The 17,734-nt window shown below is 51.7% G+C and overlaps 1 protein-coding gene across 1 annotated transcript; it reads left to right on the forward strand.

The window, feature by feature from the left end:
* The first annotated feature begins 4,082 nt into the window (after positions 1-4,082).
* TFF1 (trefoil factor 1) lies at positions 4,083-8,548 on the forward strand. Its single transcript, XM_061167990.1, has 3 exons — positions 4,083-4,199; positions 7,778-7,921; positions 8,358-8,548. The coding sequence occupies exons 1-3, from the start codon at positions 4,124-4,126 to the stop codon at positions 8,369-8,371; spliced, it is 234 nt and encodes a 77-aa protein (XP_061023973.1). The 5' UTR covers positions 4,083-4,123; the 3' UTR covers positions 8,372-8,548.
* The last annotated feature ends 9,186 nt before the right edge of the window (positions 8,549-17,734 follow it).

Raw genomic sequence — 17,734 nt, forward strand, 5'->3', positions numbered from 1 at the left:
AGCTGAAACTCCAATACTTCAGCCACTTAATGCGAAGAGCTGACTCATTGGAAAAGACCCTGGTGCTGGGAAAGATTGAAGGCAGGAGGAGAAGGGGACGACAGAGGATGAGATGGCTGGATGACATCATCAACTCAGTGGACATGAGTTTGAGCGAACTCCAGGAGTTGGTGATGGACAGGGAAGCCTGGTGTGCTGCCGTCCATGGGTTGCAAAGAATCAGACACAACTGAGCAACTGAACTGAGCTGAGAATAGTCACAGCCTCTCATGTGCTTGGTCAGCACATCTCTCCCAAATCTTGGGGAGTGTTATGATGCCAGTCCTCTGAGAGTGGCACCTCATCCTCTATGGTCCAACACCCCACACACTGTCCTTCCAGAGTCCTGCTGATGCCACTCTGCAACTCTCCTGGACACAGGCTGTGCCTCTGTCTGAGCTATGAGACATCACAACCTCATGCACCTGGAAGTGATGCAGAGATGTGGAGATGATCCCATCCTGTGGCTGCATCCCGTGTGAGCTGGGGATGGGGGTGGGGGGCAATGGTCAGTGGAAGTGTTTATGGAGAGGAAAGATGCTCAGTCTCAGATGGGGGTAGAAGGAACACCTCTGCTGGGGGAAAGGGTCAGGGCGTTTGCTCAGGATCCCAAATTGTCATTCTCATCTTTCTGCCCAAGCATCCCAATCCCATGTTTAGAGTTTAACTCTTTGCTCTCCAGTGTCAAGGCTTTGGTGTAAGGAAGCGGGAAATGATGGACATCTAATTGGTGCGGCAAACCCAGGATCTGGGCTGGACCTGAGCCCCACCCTCACTGCCCTGCCACTCTGGGGGCTTAGCCAGGAAAACCTTTCCACTGTCCCATTCCCAGGAAGACACTCTCAGTCCTCCATTTCTTCTTTCCTTCTTGAATGTTGTGTAGCTCTTGGAAGAAACCAACTGACCCCCATCTTTACCACTTGACTGTTACCAGGGAAATGAGATGCCCCCCCCCCACTCACACTCCCCTCAGGTCTCCTGCCTTACCTTCACGCCACAGCACCTTTGATGGGTTTGTGAGCTGTGCCCAGAGACCTGCCCAGGGAGCCAAACTTGGGTCTCATTTTCAGGATCTGCTAAAAAAGAGAGTCACTGTTGGTAGCAATTTCTGTATCAATAAGCTGGCCTGTCACTCCAAATGCAGGAAGTTAAAGGAAAATTAGATGGACAGTGCTGGCTTCTCTTTGGGGTTTGTGAAGCCCTCTGCCAGAGGAGTGAGGACAGGGATCAGTTTTGGGGGGCTGGAGAAGACCACTGTGTGGAGAACACTGCCCACTGGGGCTGTAGGTGGACCTGGGATCACGGCCCATCCAGAGTGACTGTGCTGACTTCCTCCCAAGGACCCGTGTCCTGCTGGCTCCACCACAGTGGCCAGAAGCCAGAGGACCTGAGGGCAGGACACAGCCAATGCAGCGTCACCCTCCAGGGGCTCAGAGAGCTGATGGCATGAGCAGACAGAGGACTCCCAGCTCTCCCAACTCAGACACTGACCCTTGAACAGAACCAGTGTGGCTCTGGGATGGGGGGGACAGGGTGAGGAGATGGGACAAGTCAGGCCAAGTCACACCACAGGCAGTGGGGATAGGGGAGGGGGCCTGGAGATGGAGAACTTTATCCCCAAAGCAGGAAGGTCTGCTGGGCATGCAAAACCAGGGGCATCCTCCACCCCAGAACCCTAGCACGAGAGGATGGCAGGTTAGATCAAGCACCAGCTCCCTCGGGGTCCATCTACTTTATTTTCCAGTAAGAAAAGTGAAACCCAAGAGGACTTAAACTATTTATACAAGATGACATAACCCCTTAGCGGACCAACACTCTATTCAGTGCATTGCCTTCTTCAACAAGTGGTCATTAAAAAAAAAATAGAACCATAAATTATCCTATGATTCTGCGATCTTACGTTAGCCTTGTCTTCTAGGAGTCTTGGAGTCGTTGCTGCAAGTCTGGGACGGCCTGAGAGTGACAAGGGCTCTGCCAGCCGTGCCACCTACACGAGGTCAAAGTCATGCACGCACAAGGAGTGAGCAACAAGCACCCATGAATCCTGCACATGGCGCCTCTCCTGGAGACCCGGATTTGGGATTGGGACCCAGGGGGTGGGCTGGGGGTGAGCCTGACGCAGAGCGTGGCTGCCCTGGTTCTAACTCTGCTCCCTTCTCCTGGAGACCCGGTCTTGGGATTGGGACCCAGGGGGGTGGGCTGGGGGTGAGCCTGACACAGAGCGTGGCTGCCCTGGTTCTGACTCTGCTCCCTTCTCCTGGAGACCCGGTCTTGGGATTGGGACCCAGGGGGGTGGGCTGGGGGTGAGCCTGACTCAGAACGTGGCTGCCCTGGTTCTGACTCCACTCCCCTCCCAGAGGGACCCCCCAAGGCAAACTTAACAGGTCACCCAAGAAAAATCAGTCTCACTCCAAAGCTTGACTGTTTCCCCAGAGCCTAATCTTTCAATGAAGAGAAAACATTTCTCCTATATTTATTCATTCATTCATTCCTCAACAGATATTTATTGAATAAGGCACCGCAGGTGCTGGGTCCACCTGAGCCCACCAAGCAGGTGAAGCCCCCCGTGTCATGGGCCTTCTGCTCTGCTGGAGGGCTGGGAGAGGGTCGATAAGTAACAAGGCCAGGGCGCAAGCAAGTCTCTGTGTCCCTTAGAAGGTAGTGAGAGCTGCAGGGCAGGAAGGGCCAGAGCTGGGGAGGGACCTGGGACACGGGGCTAGAGGAGACCCTTTGGGACCGGAGTCAAGGGGGCCGCACCTGGAGGACCCGAGCAAGGGAGCCCCTCCCAGATGCGGGTCTCCTGCTTAAGGGAGCGCCCGATACGTCATCAGTGTCACGTCAGCTCTTGTACACACAACCTCGCTGTGAAAAGGACTCCATTGTAAAGGAAAGAATAAAGCAAAAAAAATTTATTAATTAGTTTTTAAGATTTGTTGCTGCTTAGTCTCTAAGTCCTGTCCAACTTTGGCAACTCCATGGACTGTATAGCCTGCCAGGCTCCTCTGTCCACAGGATTTCCCAGGTGAAAACACTGGAGTGGGTTACCATTTCTTCCTCCAGGGGATCTTCCCAACCCAGGGAGGGATCGAACTTGCGTCTCCTGCATTGGCAGGCATATTCTTTACCACTGAGCCACCAGAGAAGCCCAATTTTTACGATAAATCATCTTAAATAATTTTGAAGAAAAACAAGGTAATTTATCCTTAATTAATTAAGATAAATAAGTAAAAATGCCCCTACAATGCCACAGTGTAAGTAGGAGGTTGAACATATGTGATTTTCAATGTGGATGCCAGCAGGAAGGTGCCGCTCAGGACAAGGCCAGGTCAAAGAGCCTATGGGTGTTTTGCGCATGCAAAACAGTTTCCCAGGAGGAAAGCCTGACACGACAAACAAATGGGGAAAAGAAGTTTGAAGTCCAGCTCCTAGTATTTTCTGCTCTTCTTGTCCGGGCACGGCGGTTCCATGAGACGTGAATCCTGAAAATCGTTGAAAACAGCTGCATGCCCACTTGGAAAGGACCTCACCATGCCGGCGGGCCTCACCTGTCCGCTGTCCTTCCCCTGTGCCTGGCATCGCATGGCATCTCTCACTGTGAATCACCCTCAAATGAGTGTGCTGTTGACTTAGTGGAACCAAGTGGGGGAAGCCCATGGCCACTGCTGACCCTGTGCCCGGTGTGGTGTGGGTGTCTCTCTCTGAATCACCCTCCAATGAGTATGTTGTTTGCTTAGCAGGAGGGTCTCTGAACAGCTCAGGCGCTGGAAGAGGTCATGACCAGGGAGACTCCCACAGGATAAGAAAGGAACTTTCTGAATCTCCAATCCTTCAACCACGATGACCGCAAGATAAGGCATTTTTCTCTATCAGCAAACCTGTCAGTTTGGCTTGGCCGCGTTTGGGAAACACCTTCTAATCAGTGGCGATTACTTGGAATGAAAGGTTTCGGGGCCCTCCTTAGGCAAACGTTATCTGGCCCTCTGTAGAAAGCAAACAGAGCCTACGGTATAAGATCGAGGGCCAGGACCCACTCTCATCCTGGATTGCGGGCCCCTCTGGAAAAAGCAGGAAGGTCACGGCCGCTATGGAGCCCAAGGTGATCTACGTGGTGGTGCTGGTTTTCGCGCTGGCCCTCGGCAGCCTGGCGCAGAGCGAGACTGGTAAGACAGCCCCTTGCTGCTCCTCAATGGGCACCCTGGGCAGAGGCCCACCTCTGGGGGGAGTCAGGGCTTCATAACATACTTTTGAGCCAAGTGCTGTCTTGTGCCAGGAGCTGTTCTAGGCCCTGGAGAGATTTTGGATGGCAGAATACATAGAGGACAGCGGGAGGGTAGAGGGGTCCGTGGAAGCGTTGGGAACTGCAGTAAGAAAGTAATGATGACTGTCTTCAGTTGTTCAGTCGCTCAGTCTTATCCAGCTTCTTGCGACCCCATGGACTGCAGCACGCCAGGCTCCTCTGTCCTCCACTGTTTCCTATAGTAGCGGTAGTGTTAGTCACTCAGTCGTGTCTGACTCTTTGCGATACCACGGACTGTAGTCTGCCAGGCTCCACTATCAATGGGACTCTCCAGGCAGAAATACTGGAGTGGATTGCCATTCCCTTCTCCAGAGGATCTTCCCAACCCAGGGATCAACCCCAGGTCTCCTGTATTGAAGGCAGATTCTTGACCATTTGAGCTACAGGGAAGACCTCCTGAGGTTTGCTCAAATTCATGTTCGTTGAGTCGGTGACACCATCTAACCATTGAACTGGCATCTCCTGCATTGGCAGGCGAATTCTTTACCACTGAGCCACCAGGAAAGCCCTGTCTTCAGAACTGCTGCTAGAACATCCTACTGCTTTTTAAGTATCACATTTCAAAGAGCTGTCTTTAAGGTCGGGAATAAGAACAGCTCTTCCAAATGTCCAAGCCAAACTCTGCCCCCTGGGGCTGGACCCACTCACGGTCCCACACAAACGTCCGAGAGCCTGTTCCGAGGGTCTCCGTCCCTGGGAACCCCTCTGACAGGTGCCGTGGGCCCCTGGGCCCCCTGCTCCGTGGAACCCAGACCCTGTCCCACTGGAGTGTGTGTCCTGTCAGTGCCTCGTCCATGGGCAACACCAAGTGAGGGACTTAAGGCGGGAGGTCCCACTGCCTCCTCTCAATGTGTCTGTCTCAAATCTTTTCTCTGCACAACAGGGTCAGTCTTCAGCTTTAGAGGGTTGTCAAAAAATTAAGTGGTATTTGGGAAAAGCTACAAAGTGCCATATAAACATTATTTATTACTGGTAGATATATTTTTAAATGGAGGGGGCAGGAGAAGAATTTTCCAAAATTTTTGAAATGAGGATTCCCATAGAGGTTTGAAGGGAGGTAAAGGACAGTTCCCATGTGTCTCTGGGCTCCTTCCAAGGACCTCACGACTCAGGAACAAAGGATCAGGTGTGGGGGTTCTGGGGAGGAGGCCCCACAGTCTAAGGTAAGGAGCAGGGAGCAGGCTGGACCTGAAAGGAGGTATGACCTGCTGTGAGGATGGAAGAGGCAGTCTGTGCCTGGCCGTCTGCACCCACCAGCCCATCTGCATCTTCCCTGCCAACCTAGTGCCTAGCTCTGCCCACTGCACAGCCTGGCTCCAGGAGGCTGTGCAGCCCAGCCGTGTTCCCCACCCTCCCGGCTGCTGCTGGCCACCCACTGGCCCTGCCCTGGGGCCCACGGCTCAGCCTTTCTCTGTGGATCTCACAGGTCAGCCATCCTATGACAATGGAAAACTCCATCCAATTGTAGTGTAGCTGCTGCTGCTGCTCCTAAGTCGCTTCAGTCGTGTCCGACTCTGTGCGACTCCCAGAGACAGCAGCCCACCAGGCTCCCCTGTCCCTGGGATTCTCCAGGCAAGAACACTGGAGTGGGTTGCCATTTCCTTCTCCAATGCATGAAAGTGAGAAGTGAAAGTGAAGTCGCTCAGTCGTGTCAGACTCCTAGTGACCCCATGGACTGCAGCCCACCAGGCTCCTCCATCCATGGGGTCTTCCAGGCAAGAGTACTGGAGTGGGGTGCCAGTGTAAGTGTAGACTTGGATGGAAATAATTTCTGTCTAATCCTATTATGCAGCAGAAAATGGTGGGCAAGGGAGACTTCTGTGGACAGAACCCTTGGAGACCTTCAGTTCCTACTTAGGATAGCAGCTGGTGCGGCGGGGGCGGTGGGGGATCAGGTTACCCAGCCAAGTAGCCCCCTCCCCCTGAACTAGGGAGAGAAAGGGCATGAGGATTGTGGTCCCAGCTCTGCATACACAGCCCGTCTTGACCTTTCCCACCGCCTTGCCTAGTGGAGTGGGTGATAACCACCTCTGCTCTATGTCAAGACAGAAGCCCTACAAAGATCAGGTTGTGTGATGGGCTCTGATTTGGGACTCTCAGCTGGACTCTATGCGGGACAAATGTGGCCTCCTGCCCCTCAGTCTAGGGGAGGCCCTGCATCTACCTGTCTTTAACCGGATTGTCTTTTAGAACGAGCGCGATGCCCTGGGTCCAAGCCAGCCCATGACAACATCTGCTCTTGACCTCGGTCCTGCCCTCCTCTCTGACTCTCTCCCCTCTTCTGTCAGGGCTCCTTCCCTCCCCGTCTCTTTATCACCCACGCTCCTAACGCCTCGTTGCACATCCCTCTAGCTCCAGGGACAGACTGTTGTCTGGGAGTGGATGGAGCACCTGCACAGCCAGGCCTCTCTCTGGAACCTGGCTGATGGCCCTCATCCATGGGCACCCCGAGACCAGGTGCAGAGAGGAGCCCCCCATTCTCCATTCCCACCCCCAAGAGACAGAAGGGGCTTCAGACTCTTCTGCCCCTGTCTCAATCTGTCCACCACCAGATCTGAGCAGCGCTCCTTCTCAGAGCCCCAAGTCCAGACCCCACAGGCCTTGCATCTAGATCACGTGGGCACTTCTTGCTGCCCATCTCCCCTGCATGTTCTTTGCCTTGAGTCAATGACCTCACGTACCTGGCTAGAGCTTCTGAAGATAGCTGCTTCTTTGCTCTAGAGCTCTAGAGCTGCAATCAACCACTCCCAGCCCTCAGCCTGCCTTCCCTGCACCGCCCCACCTGCCCCCCCTCCCCTTACCTGGAACACACCTTGCTCTCTCTCTTCGCCACCTTTGAACACTCTGCTCTCTCTCCTTGGAATACCCATTGCCTTGGTCTTACCTGGTCAACCTCCTCCAACAGGAAGCCCTCTTAACTTTGTTCAGTCTATAGTCAATCACCCCTGCTGGGCTTGCCCTGTGGCTGGTTGCAGTATGCTGTTTTGTATGTTTACTTGGCTTCCTCCTCCATCAGACTGTTAGCTTCTCTATTTTCAATTACTGGGTCCCTGTTACCCAGCACGGGGCCTGGCGTGAACTTGATCTTTGAGAGGATAAAAAAATTCCTGTCTGTGTCCCGTGCTAGCTCCAGTTTCTAGCACCCACAAACAGTGTTCAACAGATATTTACTCATCTAGTGACTAAAGTTTAATAATTGTTCATTGACATTAATGAGCAAATGGGTACATTGCCTGGGTAGGTGCAAAGTCTATGAATCCTGGACACCTTGCATTTTTCCTGAGTTTCAGTGTTTCTGCGCCAGTAAGTGAGCTGGGTCTCCATGGGCTGCTTGTTTGATGGCTGATTTAACTGGGGAAGGAGGCAAAGTGGAGGGTGGGTCATAACAGGGAAGGCGTCAGCTCATGACTTACTTTCACCTCCTGGCCCATATCCTTTCAGAGACATGTCAGGTGGAACCCCATCAAAGACAGAATTGCGGTTACGACGGCATCACAGCGAAGGACTGCGAATATAAAGGCTGCTGCTTTGACAACACAGTCCGTGGAGTCCCGTGGTGCTTCCATTCTGTGCCCGTGGAGGAAGGTAGGGCCTTGTCAACCCCACAGAGTCAGAATACACAGGACCACGGGGCCCTAATTCAAGTTGCCAGCTGTGTCTTTACCCAGAGTCATGGCCTCGGGGTGACTAGGAAGATGTAGTTTTGCCTAAATCAGTGTGAATCCAGGGCTGGGGGATGGAAAGAGCTGGAAGACCTGTTTGGTGGGGCACCCTGTTTTTCCTGGCTTTTCTTCACATGTCTAACCATAGATCTGTGAAGAGTTGTCCTTGGTCATGCTTCATTGCTCACTTCGGGTTGGGGCTTGGAAAGAATGACAATTACAGTACAAAGACCATCCTTGTTTTCTAAAGAATTTTCCCAGTGAGATTTTTAAGTAAATTCTCTGTGATTATTTGAAAGTGAAAGAAAATACTTATTCTCATGAATGCATCTCTTCTCTTGGACACTTCACCCTTGCAGAGTGCGAGTTTTAGATGCTTTTCCTGTGGAAATGGCATTGGGGTGAGAAGAACATCTGCCTGGTACCAGGGGCTCAGCTCCATCGCTGGCCGGATGTCTTGGGGTCCTATGAACCTGAACTCCCCGCCTGGATTGACTGCTCAGATTCTTTGTATTTCAAATTAGCCTAAAAATTAAAAGAGATGAATGTTCCTCTCTGCTTGCACTTCTTATAAAAAATGTAAACAATTTTCCCTTCTTTGAAAGAGAAATGCAATACTTGTGCCTCTGGGTTCTCGCTGTGGATTACACATTAACTCAGGCTATCTTGGGCCAGATGAGACCATGACTTGTAACATTGTTAGGTTGTCTTGGTGGATGTCAGCCACTGGGGTCCGTGCACCAGGCCATCAGGTTAAAAAGCCTCAGAGAATCAACGTGAGCCCATGCCCTTGTCAAATCATGAAAACAGGCTTCAATGCTATCACATTCTTTACATATTCATTGTGGTAACAAAAATTGCCTTGCAATTTCTTCACTTCCCTCACACGGAAACTGACTTAGGAGATAAAACCCACAGCAAAGTGTCTGAACGTGCTCATAATAAAAACAATTGCAGAGGGCAGCATGAGTTGACCCCTTGAGGAAGCTCCCCCACCCACCTGGCTCCCCAAACTTGAAATCCGAGTTGGAAAATAGGACAAAAGGGAAGGGTCGAGAGCCCCCAGTGACCCCTCGTCACCGACACAAGGAAGACGGAAGGGAGCCAATCAGACCTGCCTGGACCTGAGCAGACGCCCCCACCCAGGCGGGCAGTGCTGCCTGAGTAGCCTCTGGTGCCCCCAGCCCCACTTGCTCAGTGGGAACAAGAAAAACACCCCCCACCCCCCATCTACCCTGGGCAGCCAGCCCTGCTCCAGGGAGCTCAGTCCAGCCAGCCCCGCTCCTGGACACCTCCTCCCCTCCCAGGTGCCTGACCCTGGGGTCCCTGGGGCCCTGGGAGCACTCTGGCCCTCCAGAGCCAGCTGGTTCCCAGGAGTAGGGGACAGTGCTGTTGGCGTGACCAGTTGTTTCCAAATTTACCAGAAGATCTGTCACCCACCCTCAGCCCTGGCCACCAGGGCAAGCAAGCACAGATGTTCCAGGGGCCAGGAGATACACTGCACATGTGAAACAGCCAAGGTGGGGCCCCGACACACGCACACAGCAGCAGACGTGTGCCTGCACTAGCACATGTGCCGTGAGGATCACTGTAGCCTTCCTTCACTGAAGAACATGCAGAAACATGTGGGCTTGTTTTCTTTTCAATCTGTAGCATCTCTGCTCTTTTTCAACTTCCTTGCCTGCTAGTGAGAGGTAAAAACCAACTACGCAGTTAGCCCCTTTGGAAATGCGGTGTGTGATTGTAAATTATGCAGCTTCTGTAGGTAATACTGTGGTCCCTGGGGGTAAGTAGCCAGTCTCCTGCTCCTCTCCCTCCCCTACTTTCCTGCCCCTCTTTAGAGTTGGGTGGAAGATGGGGAGTGGACCAAGCACCCACAGCTGTGGAGTGAGGGAATCTTTTGGGTTTCCATTGGCCAGTCTGGGACCTCGTCGGAGCCTTCTTGAAGCCCAGCTGGTCCACCCCCTGCTCCTTGTTCTCCTCATATTCCCCAGCCCCTGAGAGAGGGGCTTTCTGCCAGGACACAGCAGGCCCATTTCCCTGTGACTACCATTCATTATTTCCCTCTTTCTTCCCTGACCCCACCCTATAAAGAATGATGGAAAGACTCACTTTCCCAACCTTTCTGTCAGTTAGAAGCAGGTCTCCTTTCTGGCCCATGAAGCAGAGGGGGCATCTACCTAAAGACTCTGGGGAAAAGCTTTACCCCTTGGTGAGAGAAGAGCTCCCTCTGGCTGTCCTGGATGGACTCTGCAGCCTGTCTTTGGATGCTGTGTAGTATGAGGGTGTGATGCAATGCTTCAGGCAGCCATTCTGTGATAATGAGGAACAGTCACAGCACTGGAAACTTCTTATCCCTGAAATGTTGACTTGGCCCCAGCATCACCCATCCCCAGACTTCATGTTAAGTACATCTGAATATTCTTATGGATTAAACCAATGCTGGTTGAGTATTCTCTTCCTTGTCAGTGTTTTACCAAAGCCTGTGTCTTCCCTGTACCTTAAAGCAGTGAGCCTTCATCCCAGATACCATGGATGGGACAAATTCTCACCCAAGGTAAATGTCCTCACCCAGCCCTTCAGCCTGGGCTCTTCATCTATTAAAGGAATGTGGGCAATCCACTCTCTCCAGCACATCTAGTGTTTCAGTAACTTTTCATTGAACCATCCACCTGTCTCAGGCTCTCATGAGGAACCTCAGGCTCAGAATCAGGAGTGATCAGGAGCAAAGGGAGGTGCGTGTGAGGCGAAGTAAAAGACATTTCTTTAGTTTTCAAAGCAAACTCCACTACAAATGTCATCTCACTCTCATCTTCATCCCCGTTTTGTAAGCTGAGAAACATTTAATAATTCGCCCAAGTGAGCAGACACACAGATCAGACTGGCACATCAGATTCTTGTGAACTGGAGAGCCTCCTGAATCCAAGTTTTACTAATTTCAAAGATGCAATCAAAAGAAAGCCAAGAATGGGGCCTGGGACATGACCTGGGCACACTCCTCCTTTCCCCAGGCATAGCACCGTGTGGGTGACACCACTTTCCAGGGGGCCGTGATGCACAGATTGGGGGTCCTTGACCCTAAGTACTCCTGCAGTCAGGGTTTCCAGCAGGAAAGTGCCTTCCTTCTGGCATATACACCAGACTGTGGAGCAGCGGCCAGGTGATAGGAGGCCAGGTGGGTCTCCTGCTTTCCTTCAGTTGCTCTGGACTCCTGCTCAGTGAGGAAGTGCATGGACGGAGGGCCAGTGCCTTCAACCACCACCCCCGCCCACTCCCACCATGTACACAGAAAAAATCTGAGATCTGTGAGCCACGATGGCTGGACCACCTCCTCTAGCATCCACCTGCATGGATGTGTAATCTCGAGGCTCTATCATCTGGACACCAAGCCTCTCGGGCTCACCAGTGTGAGGAAGATAGAGTGGGGGACTCTTGCAGAGGCACCCCCACATGGCCCAGCCCCACGCTCAGGCAGGAAAGAGGATTCCACTTGGCTCCTGCCACACTGTCCTCCCCAAGAAGCACAAAATGCATAAGAATTCTGACCGTGGAGGCAGCTGAGAGCAGGCACCCAGATAGCACATTGGGCAGACCTGTCAGAATAGACGCAGGGTGCTCTGGGAAACCAGGTGTCCTGAGAAGGTGATCAAGCCCGTGCCCACCTGCACTGTCCAGACTCTGCTGTCCGGGGGGTCCCAGTGGGTCCCAGTGTTCAGTGAGGCAGTGGAGGGAGGGAGGCAGGACCTGAGCTGTCATGTTTCCTGTGTTCACAGCCAGGATGGGGGAGACGAGGGAGGAGGTGGGGGGCAGAAGAGGGTGAGGTCCCACGGGAGTAAAATATCTTCTCACCATTGTAAAGGATTATAGAGAAGTGACCACAACCCACAGGTCCCTCCCATCACGGTCCCCCATCCTCTGCCTCTCCCATCATGCACCCACCTGCACCGCCCGCCCCATTAAGGTGATTGGCTGGTCCCAGGGAGGGATGTCTGGGTTTCTCGGGAGCCTGGGCCACTGCCCCACCCCACACCTTGCTGCAGCCAGGAGTCCACGGCCATGGAAGCAGAGCTGACGGCAGGTCAATGGGCGCCTTTTCACGGCCAATGTGGAGGCCTTGAAGCATCCGGGGGTGGTGGGAAAAGTGCAGGCTGCTTGATAAAGTGCCTGAATGAAAACAGCCCTGCTGATAAGGCACGAGGAGCCTCTAACAGTTTGGGGACCTTCTCACATGCACGCACACACACATATGCGTACACACACAGGGACACAGAAACACACAGCTCTGAAAGGGTCTGTGCGCCTCCCACCCCCAACCTTGGACACCAGCTGGGGATGAGCTCTCTTGCCCCTCAAACCCACCGGATTTCTGCCAGAAGAGGGAAGGCCACCTTACTGTTTTCTACATCTGAACACGTCCCTTGTTAGTGGGAAGTTTTATGTTTTCTCTTTGTTTTTCGAGATAGGCCTTCAACTCGAGAACAGTACAATGGAGTGATGTGTCTGTGTAGTTTTCTTGGCTTTTGCACATGTGGAAACTCTGAGGCTAACTGGCCGGTTAGCACGGCTGAGTGACATCCTACGTGCTGCCCTTTCCCTCCATCCTGGAAGCTGCCAACTCGGGGAACTTTCTAGAACTTTCCATGTCCTTGAAGAGCTTCGGCATTACACAGAGAACAGAAGAGGGAGGAAGGAGACAGAGGTGGCCAGGAGGATAAAAGGGGGAATCAAAAGGAGAGAAACAGATCCAGCCAGTAATCAGTTCCCTGAGTGTTCTCCACAGCCCGGAACACAAAAAAAAGATTCACTGAGTTGGGTGGAGAAGAAAAGGGGATGGGGGGGGAGATAGAGGCAACCTGGTGGAGGAAAAGGAGAGTCAAAAGGGGGAGAGAGCACCCAGGCCAGTGATCTCGCTCCCAAGTGAAAATGGGTACTGAAGGTTGGGTTCTTAAAGGTACAAAGTTGATAACAAATACCAAAAAGCAAAGATGAAAAATCTTGAGTAGAGGTTAGATTCTCAAAAATACAATATTACACACACACACAAGAAACAAAAAACAAAAACAAAAAATAAACAAACAAGCAAAAAAAAAAAGGTCACAGAAATTATAAAATATATATATATATATGAAGTTTGCTTTAAAAACACAGTCTTTTTTTTTGCAAGGTAATAGTAGGTTATAAAAATGGAAATTAAAGGAGTAGTGGGGACTTAAAAATTTTTAAAACTTGTTTTTTTTTTAATTTTTTAAATTTAAAAAATGATAATAGTAAAAATATATCTTTTTCTGGAGCTGTTGCGGACAGTGTGGGGTCAGTTCATTTTCAGATAGTTCCTTGGTCTGGTTTGTACTTCTCAAGGTCTATAGGCCCTTTCTATGTAGTCGGTGCTAACTACAGGGTTTTAATCTATCGCTTCCAAAGCGGTTCCCCCTGTTTGTTTTAGCTTCTGTTTGCTGGTCTCTTCAGTGTCTAATTTGTGACACTGTGACACAAGGAGCAGGGTGGTGGTCGCTTTTTTTTTAGGCTCACTTGTTCAGTCCTACTTTGGGGAGGGAAAGTGAAGTCGCCCAGTCATGTCCGACTCTTTGCAACCCCATGGACTGTAGCCTACCAGGCTCCTCCCTCCATGGGATTCTCCAGGCAAGAATACTGGAGTGGGTTGCCATTGGTGATGTCTTAGGTTAGGGCTTTTCGCTGGATCGCAGTATAGCTTTTCCATAGTCTGGGTTGCTATCTCAAGCTAGTTCCCTCAGATTGCCCTCAGGGCATTCAGGCCCGGTCCTTACCCTAAGCAGTGCAGCCCGCTCCTCCCTGTCCCTCCGCTGCTTGCTAGTGGGAGATGCGAGCGTCTGGGCTGCTGCTCTGCTGGGAGTTGCTGTTGGGCACGTAATCTGTGGGTTTTAATTATTTATTTATTTTTCCTCCTGGTTATTTTGCCTTCTGAGATTCCAAGGCTCACCACAGACCCGCTGGAGAGAGTATTTCCTGGTGTTTGGAAACTTCTCTCTTTTTTAAGACTCCCTTCCCAGGATGAATCTCAATCCCTACCTCTCTCTTGTCTCTTTATCTTTTATATTTTGTCCTACCTCCTTTCAAAGACAATGGGCTGCCTTTCTGGGTGCCTGATGTCCTCCGCCAGCATTCAGAAGTTGTTCTGTGGAATTTGCTCGGCGTTCAAATGTTCTTTCGATGAATTTGTGGGGGAGAAAGTGGTCTCCCCGTCCTATTCCTCCACCATATTAGGACCGCCCTCCTTGAAGAGCTTTGGATGAAAGTTTAGGAAGTGTCTCATGGGAGAGATTTATGTTTGGGGGAGGGGGAAGTTGGGGGTCTTCTGGCGGACAACTGGGGTGGGAGGGGGTCATCTATGTCAGTAGAATGGGTGACAGTGTATAACCCAGGAGCCCATGAGAGCACAGCCTGAGGGGCCTGGCAGGGAAGGCGGGGGTGCAAGTCCTCACCCCCGGGACTGGCTCTGTCCCCACCCTGGGATTCCAGTAACACCTGAAGCCATGTGACACCCCCTCCCCATCCCTCATCAGCTCGTGTTAGTGTCCTCATCAGCTTGGCTGCCAAGCAAAACACCACAGATGGGGTGGCATAAACAAACAGCAGACATTATTCTCAAAGTTCTAGAGACTGGAGATGCAAGGTCAAGGTGTGGGCAGCGTTGATTTCTCCTGAGGGCTTCCTCCTTGTCATGTAGATGGCCGTCTTCACTCTTTGTCACCTGTGAGTCTGGGTCCCAATCTCCTCCTCGTTCTAGATGGACACCAGTCCTATTGGACCAAGGTCCACCCCACTGGCTTCATTTTAACTTAATTACCTTTCAAAGACTCCATCTCCAAATAAGATCACATTATGAGGTCCTGGGGTAACCCCAGGACCTAATGGACTTCCAAACGTGATTTTAGGGGAGATAATTCAACCTAGAAGAGTTGGTGTCTCTTGCAACCAAGGAATCCCAGTCAGCACAGATCACCAAAGGGCAGGGATCATGACTGTTTGCTCTTGGCACTAGCCATTTCTGCTCCAGGTGGTAAGAAAACAAAAGGACTACATGAGCCTGATAACGTGTCAAGTACAGACAGTGAGCAAACCCAGAGACAGTGAGGTGTGGGTGACATGCATATGATGTGTTGTTGTTGTTCAGTCATTAAGTTGTGTCCTACTCTCTGCGACCCTGTGGACTGTAACTTGCCAGGCTCCTCTGTCCATGTGGTTTCCCAGGCAAGAATCCTGGAGCGGGTTGCCATTTCCTTCTCCAGGGGAACTTACCCACTCAGGGCTTGAACCTGCATCTCCTGCAGGCAGATTCTTTACCACTGAACCACCAGGGTGACCACAAATGACATAGGATGTACAGTGTGTTAAGAACAGTGAGGGAGTGGGTTACATGTGGCATGTGTTACATGACAAAGAGGATGCAACAGGAAGAATGTTGTCACAGGTGGGAGGGGACCCAGCCCATCAGAAGCCGACCACTCATCTCCAGGCTGACTGCTCCACCATCCCTGATCAAGCTCCCACAGGTGACACTTGCGCTGGTCCAATTCAGGCCCCATGTGTCACCCCAGAAACACAGACTAACATCATGGCTGCTCTGTGGGTCACTGTGGGTGCAGCTGGGCCAACACTGCTTGCCCAGAGTCTCTCCAATAGAGCCTGAGTGTGGTGGCCCTGCCCGTGTCCTGGCCCCTTGCTCAGACCCCAGTTCTGGTTCTTGTCACCATGTACTGATGGGAAGTCCAAGAGAGGAGCAGGACATCTCAGGACTCGGGATCCAGTCTTCCCACCCACTTGCACCCCATGCAAAGTGCAAACCTGCCACCTCTGCCCCTCACTTTTCGCCACATGCTGGAGACCGATTTACTAAAACGTATGGCTCAAACACCATAACTGGATCTGCGAGCCTTCCCACTCTGCGGCTGGCTGTGTGCATGGAAGTTATCACTGCCGCCAGATGATTGCCCTCGCAACAACAGGCTACTGTTCATAATATGTTGAACTAAGGCTCAGACCAGGAACCAACTGCTGAGGCCAAGTTGCGGCTTCAGATCCTATTTGTAGGGTCACTGGGAAGGGTCCTGTTAGCTTAAGGAAACTCCCTCTCCTTTCTTTGTGTGTGTGGGTAGGGACAGCTTGTGGAAATACTCAGAGCTTGTGAGCCCGATAGGGATAATCACCCAAGAAGAGACACGTCCCAGGCCAATCCCAGCACACGGACTTAATGCAAGGGATCAAACAGTCACTGGTTTAAACGTTCGAGAGGGCACATCATAGATATACATAGAAAAAATAAATAGTATAATTTTAAAGGTATTTCTTAATTGTTCTCAGCTCTTAACATTGCCCCGAGCTGGACATTTTGGGGTTAGCAAACCGATTAAATTAGGAAAAACCAGACATACTCACATATATATGTAGCATATATATGTGGTAAAGTGAGGTTTGAAAGTGTTATTCACTCAGTCGTGTCCGGCTCTTTGCGGCCTCAAGGGCTGTAGCCTGCCAGGCTCCTCAGTCTATGGGAATTCTCCGGGCAAAAATATTAGAGTGGGCTGTCAGTCCCTTCTCCAGGGAATCTTCCCAACCCTGGGATCAAGCCTGGGTCTCCTGCATTGTAGGCAGATTCTTTACCATCTGAGCCACCAGGAAAGCTTAGTAAACCTGTAAGTCGGGAACCTCTATGCTGAAGGCAAATATTGGTGGGACTTTCTGCATTTAATTTGATCTAGTACATCAGTGCGGCAAACTCAGAAGGGATGAGGGTTCACCTTATTTGGAGTTAATGGCTTCATGGGTGCTGGCAGAGGACAGGAGACTCTTGGCTCAGAGATAAAGACCTCACCACACTGCAGAGCAATGTGTAGCAATGTGTAGCAATGTAAGCAACAGCACATTTGGTTCCCTGTCCCCACATCCTCCAGGAGTGACACAGATGAGCTCAGATGGACGTCAGCACACACGGAGTCGCATCACAGGGGAGGAAGCCTGACCTTTCCTGGAGCTCAAATGGAACTAGTGGCAAAGAACCTGGCTGCTAATGCAGGAGACACAAGAGACACAGGTTCTATCCCTGGATCGGAAAGACCCCCTAGAGAAGGAAATGGAAACCCACTCCAGTATTCTTGCCTGGAAAATTCCATGGGCAGTGGAATCTGGCGGACTTACAGTCCATGGGGCTGCAGAGTTGGACATGACTGAGCAAGTGAGCACATATGTATGCAAGCTTGCCTGCCCACTGCTCCAGAGGGAGGTACCTTATAAATGTTCCAAGGTTGTTGCCACACCAACATCCTTGCAAAGACAGCCTGGAAGAAACGACAGTTTGGATCACTCCCCTATTCATCTCACTGGGGAGGGGGTGGTTTCCACCCAAGGCTACAAGGATGGTGGGGCCCATGACACTTGACACTGGAAAGATGGGCCGATAGCTGCTTACCAGTCACATACTGCTCACCCCAGGAGGGGAGGCCATCCCGCCAGGCTGGGCCACGCGGGGGTTGCATAAGAAACAGGGTGAACAGCGGGGGCTGCAGGAGGAGCCGTGTGGCATCAAAAGGGTGGGGTGCCCACTCATTCCTGCAGGACGATGTGATTGGCTTGTTTGAGTAAGTCTGCAGGCTGGCAGGGAAGTAAAATCCGCTACTCGGGGACAAGCAGGAACTGTGCCCGGCCCCTTGATAAGAAGGTTGCTTGGCTAAGGGGCCCTCTCTGTGGGAGCCAAGTAGGG

The sequence above is a fragment of the Dama dama genome, chromosome 19 (genome assembly GCF_033118175.1).
Source record: "Dama dama isolate Ldn47 chromosome 19, ASM3311817v1, whole genome shotgun sequence".
Taxonomy (NCBI): domain Eukaryota; kingdom Metazoa; phylum Chordata; class Mammalia; order Artiodactyla; family Cervidae; genus Dama; species Dama dama.

What these genes read in the sequence shown, in the direction of transcription:
- TFF1 (XM_061167990.1), top strand. Translation starts at nt 4,124, where the DNA reads ATGGAGCCCAAGGTGATCTACGTGGTGGTGCTGGTTTTCGCGCTGGCC. An exon ending in CCTGGCGCAGAGCGAGACTG is followed by an intron (nt 4,200 to 7,777) that starts GTAAGACAGCCC and finishes ATATCCTTTCAG; the next exon opens with AGACATGTCAGGTGGAACCC.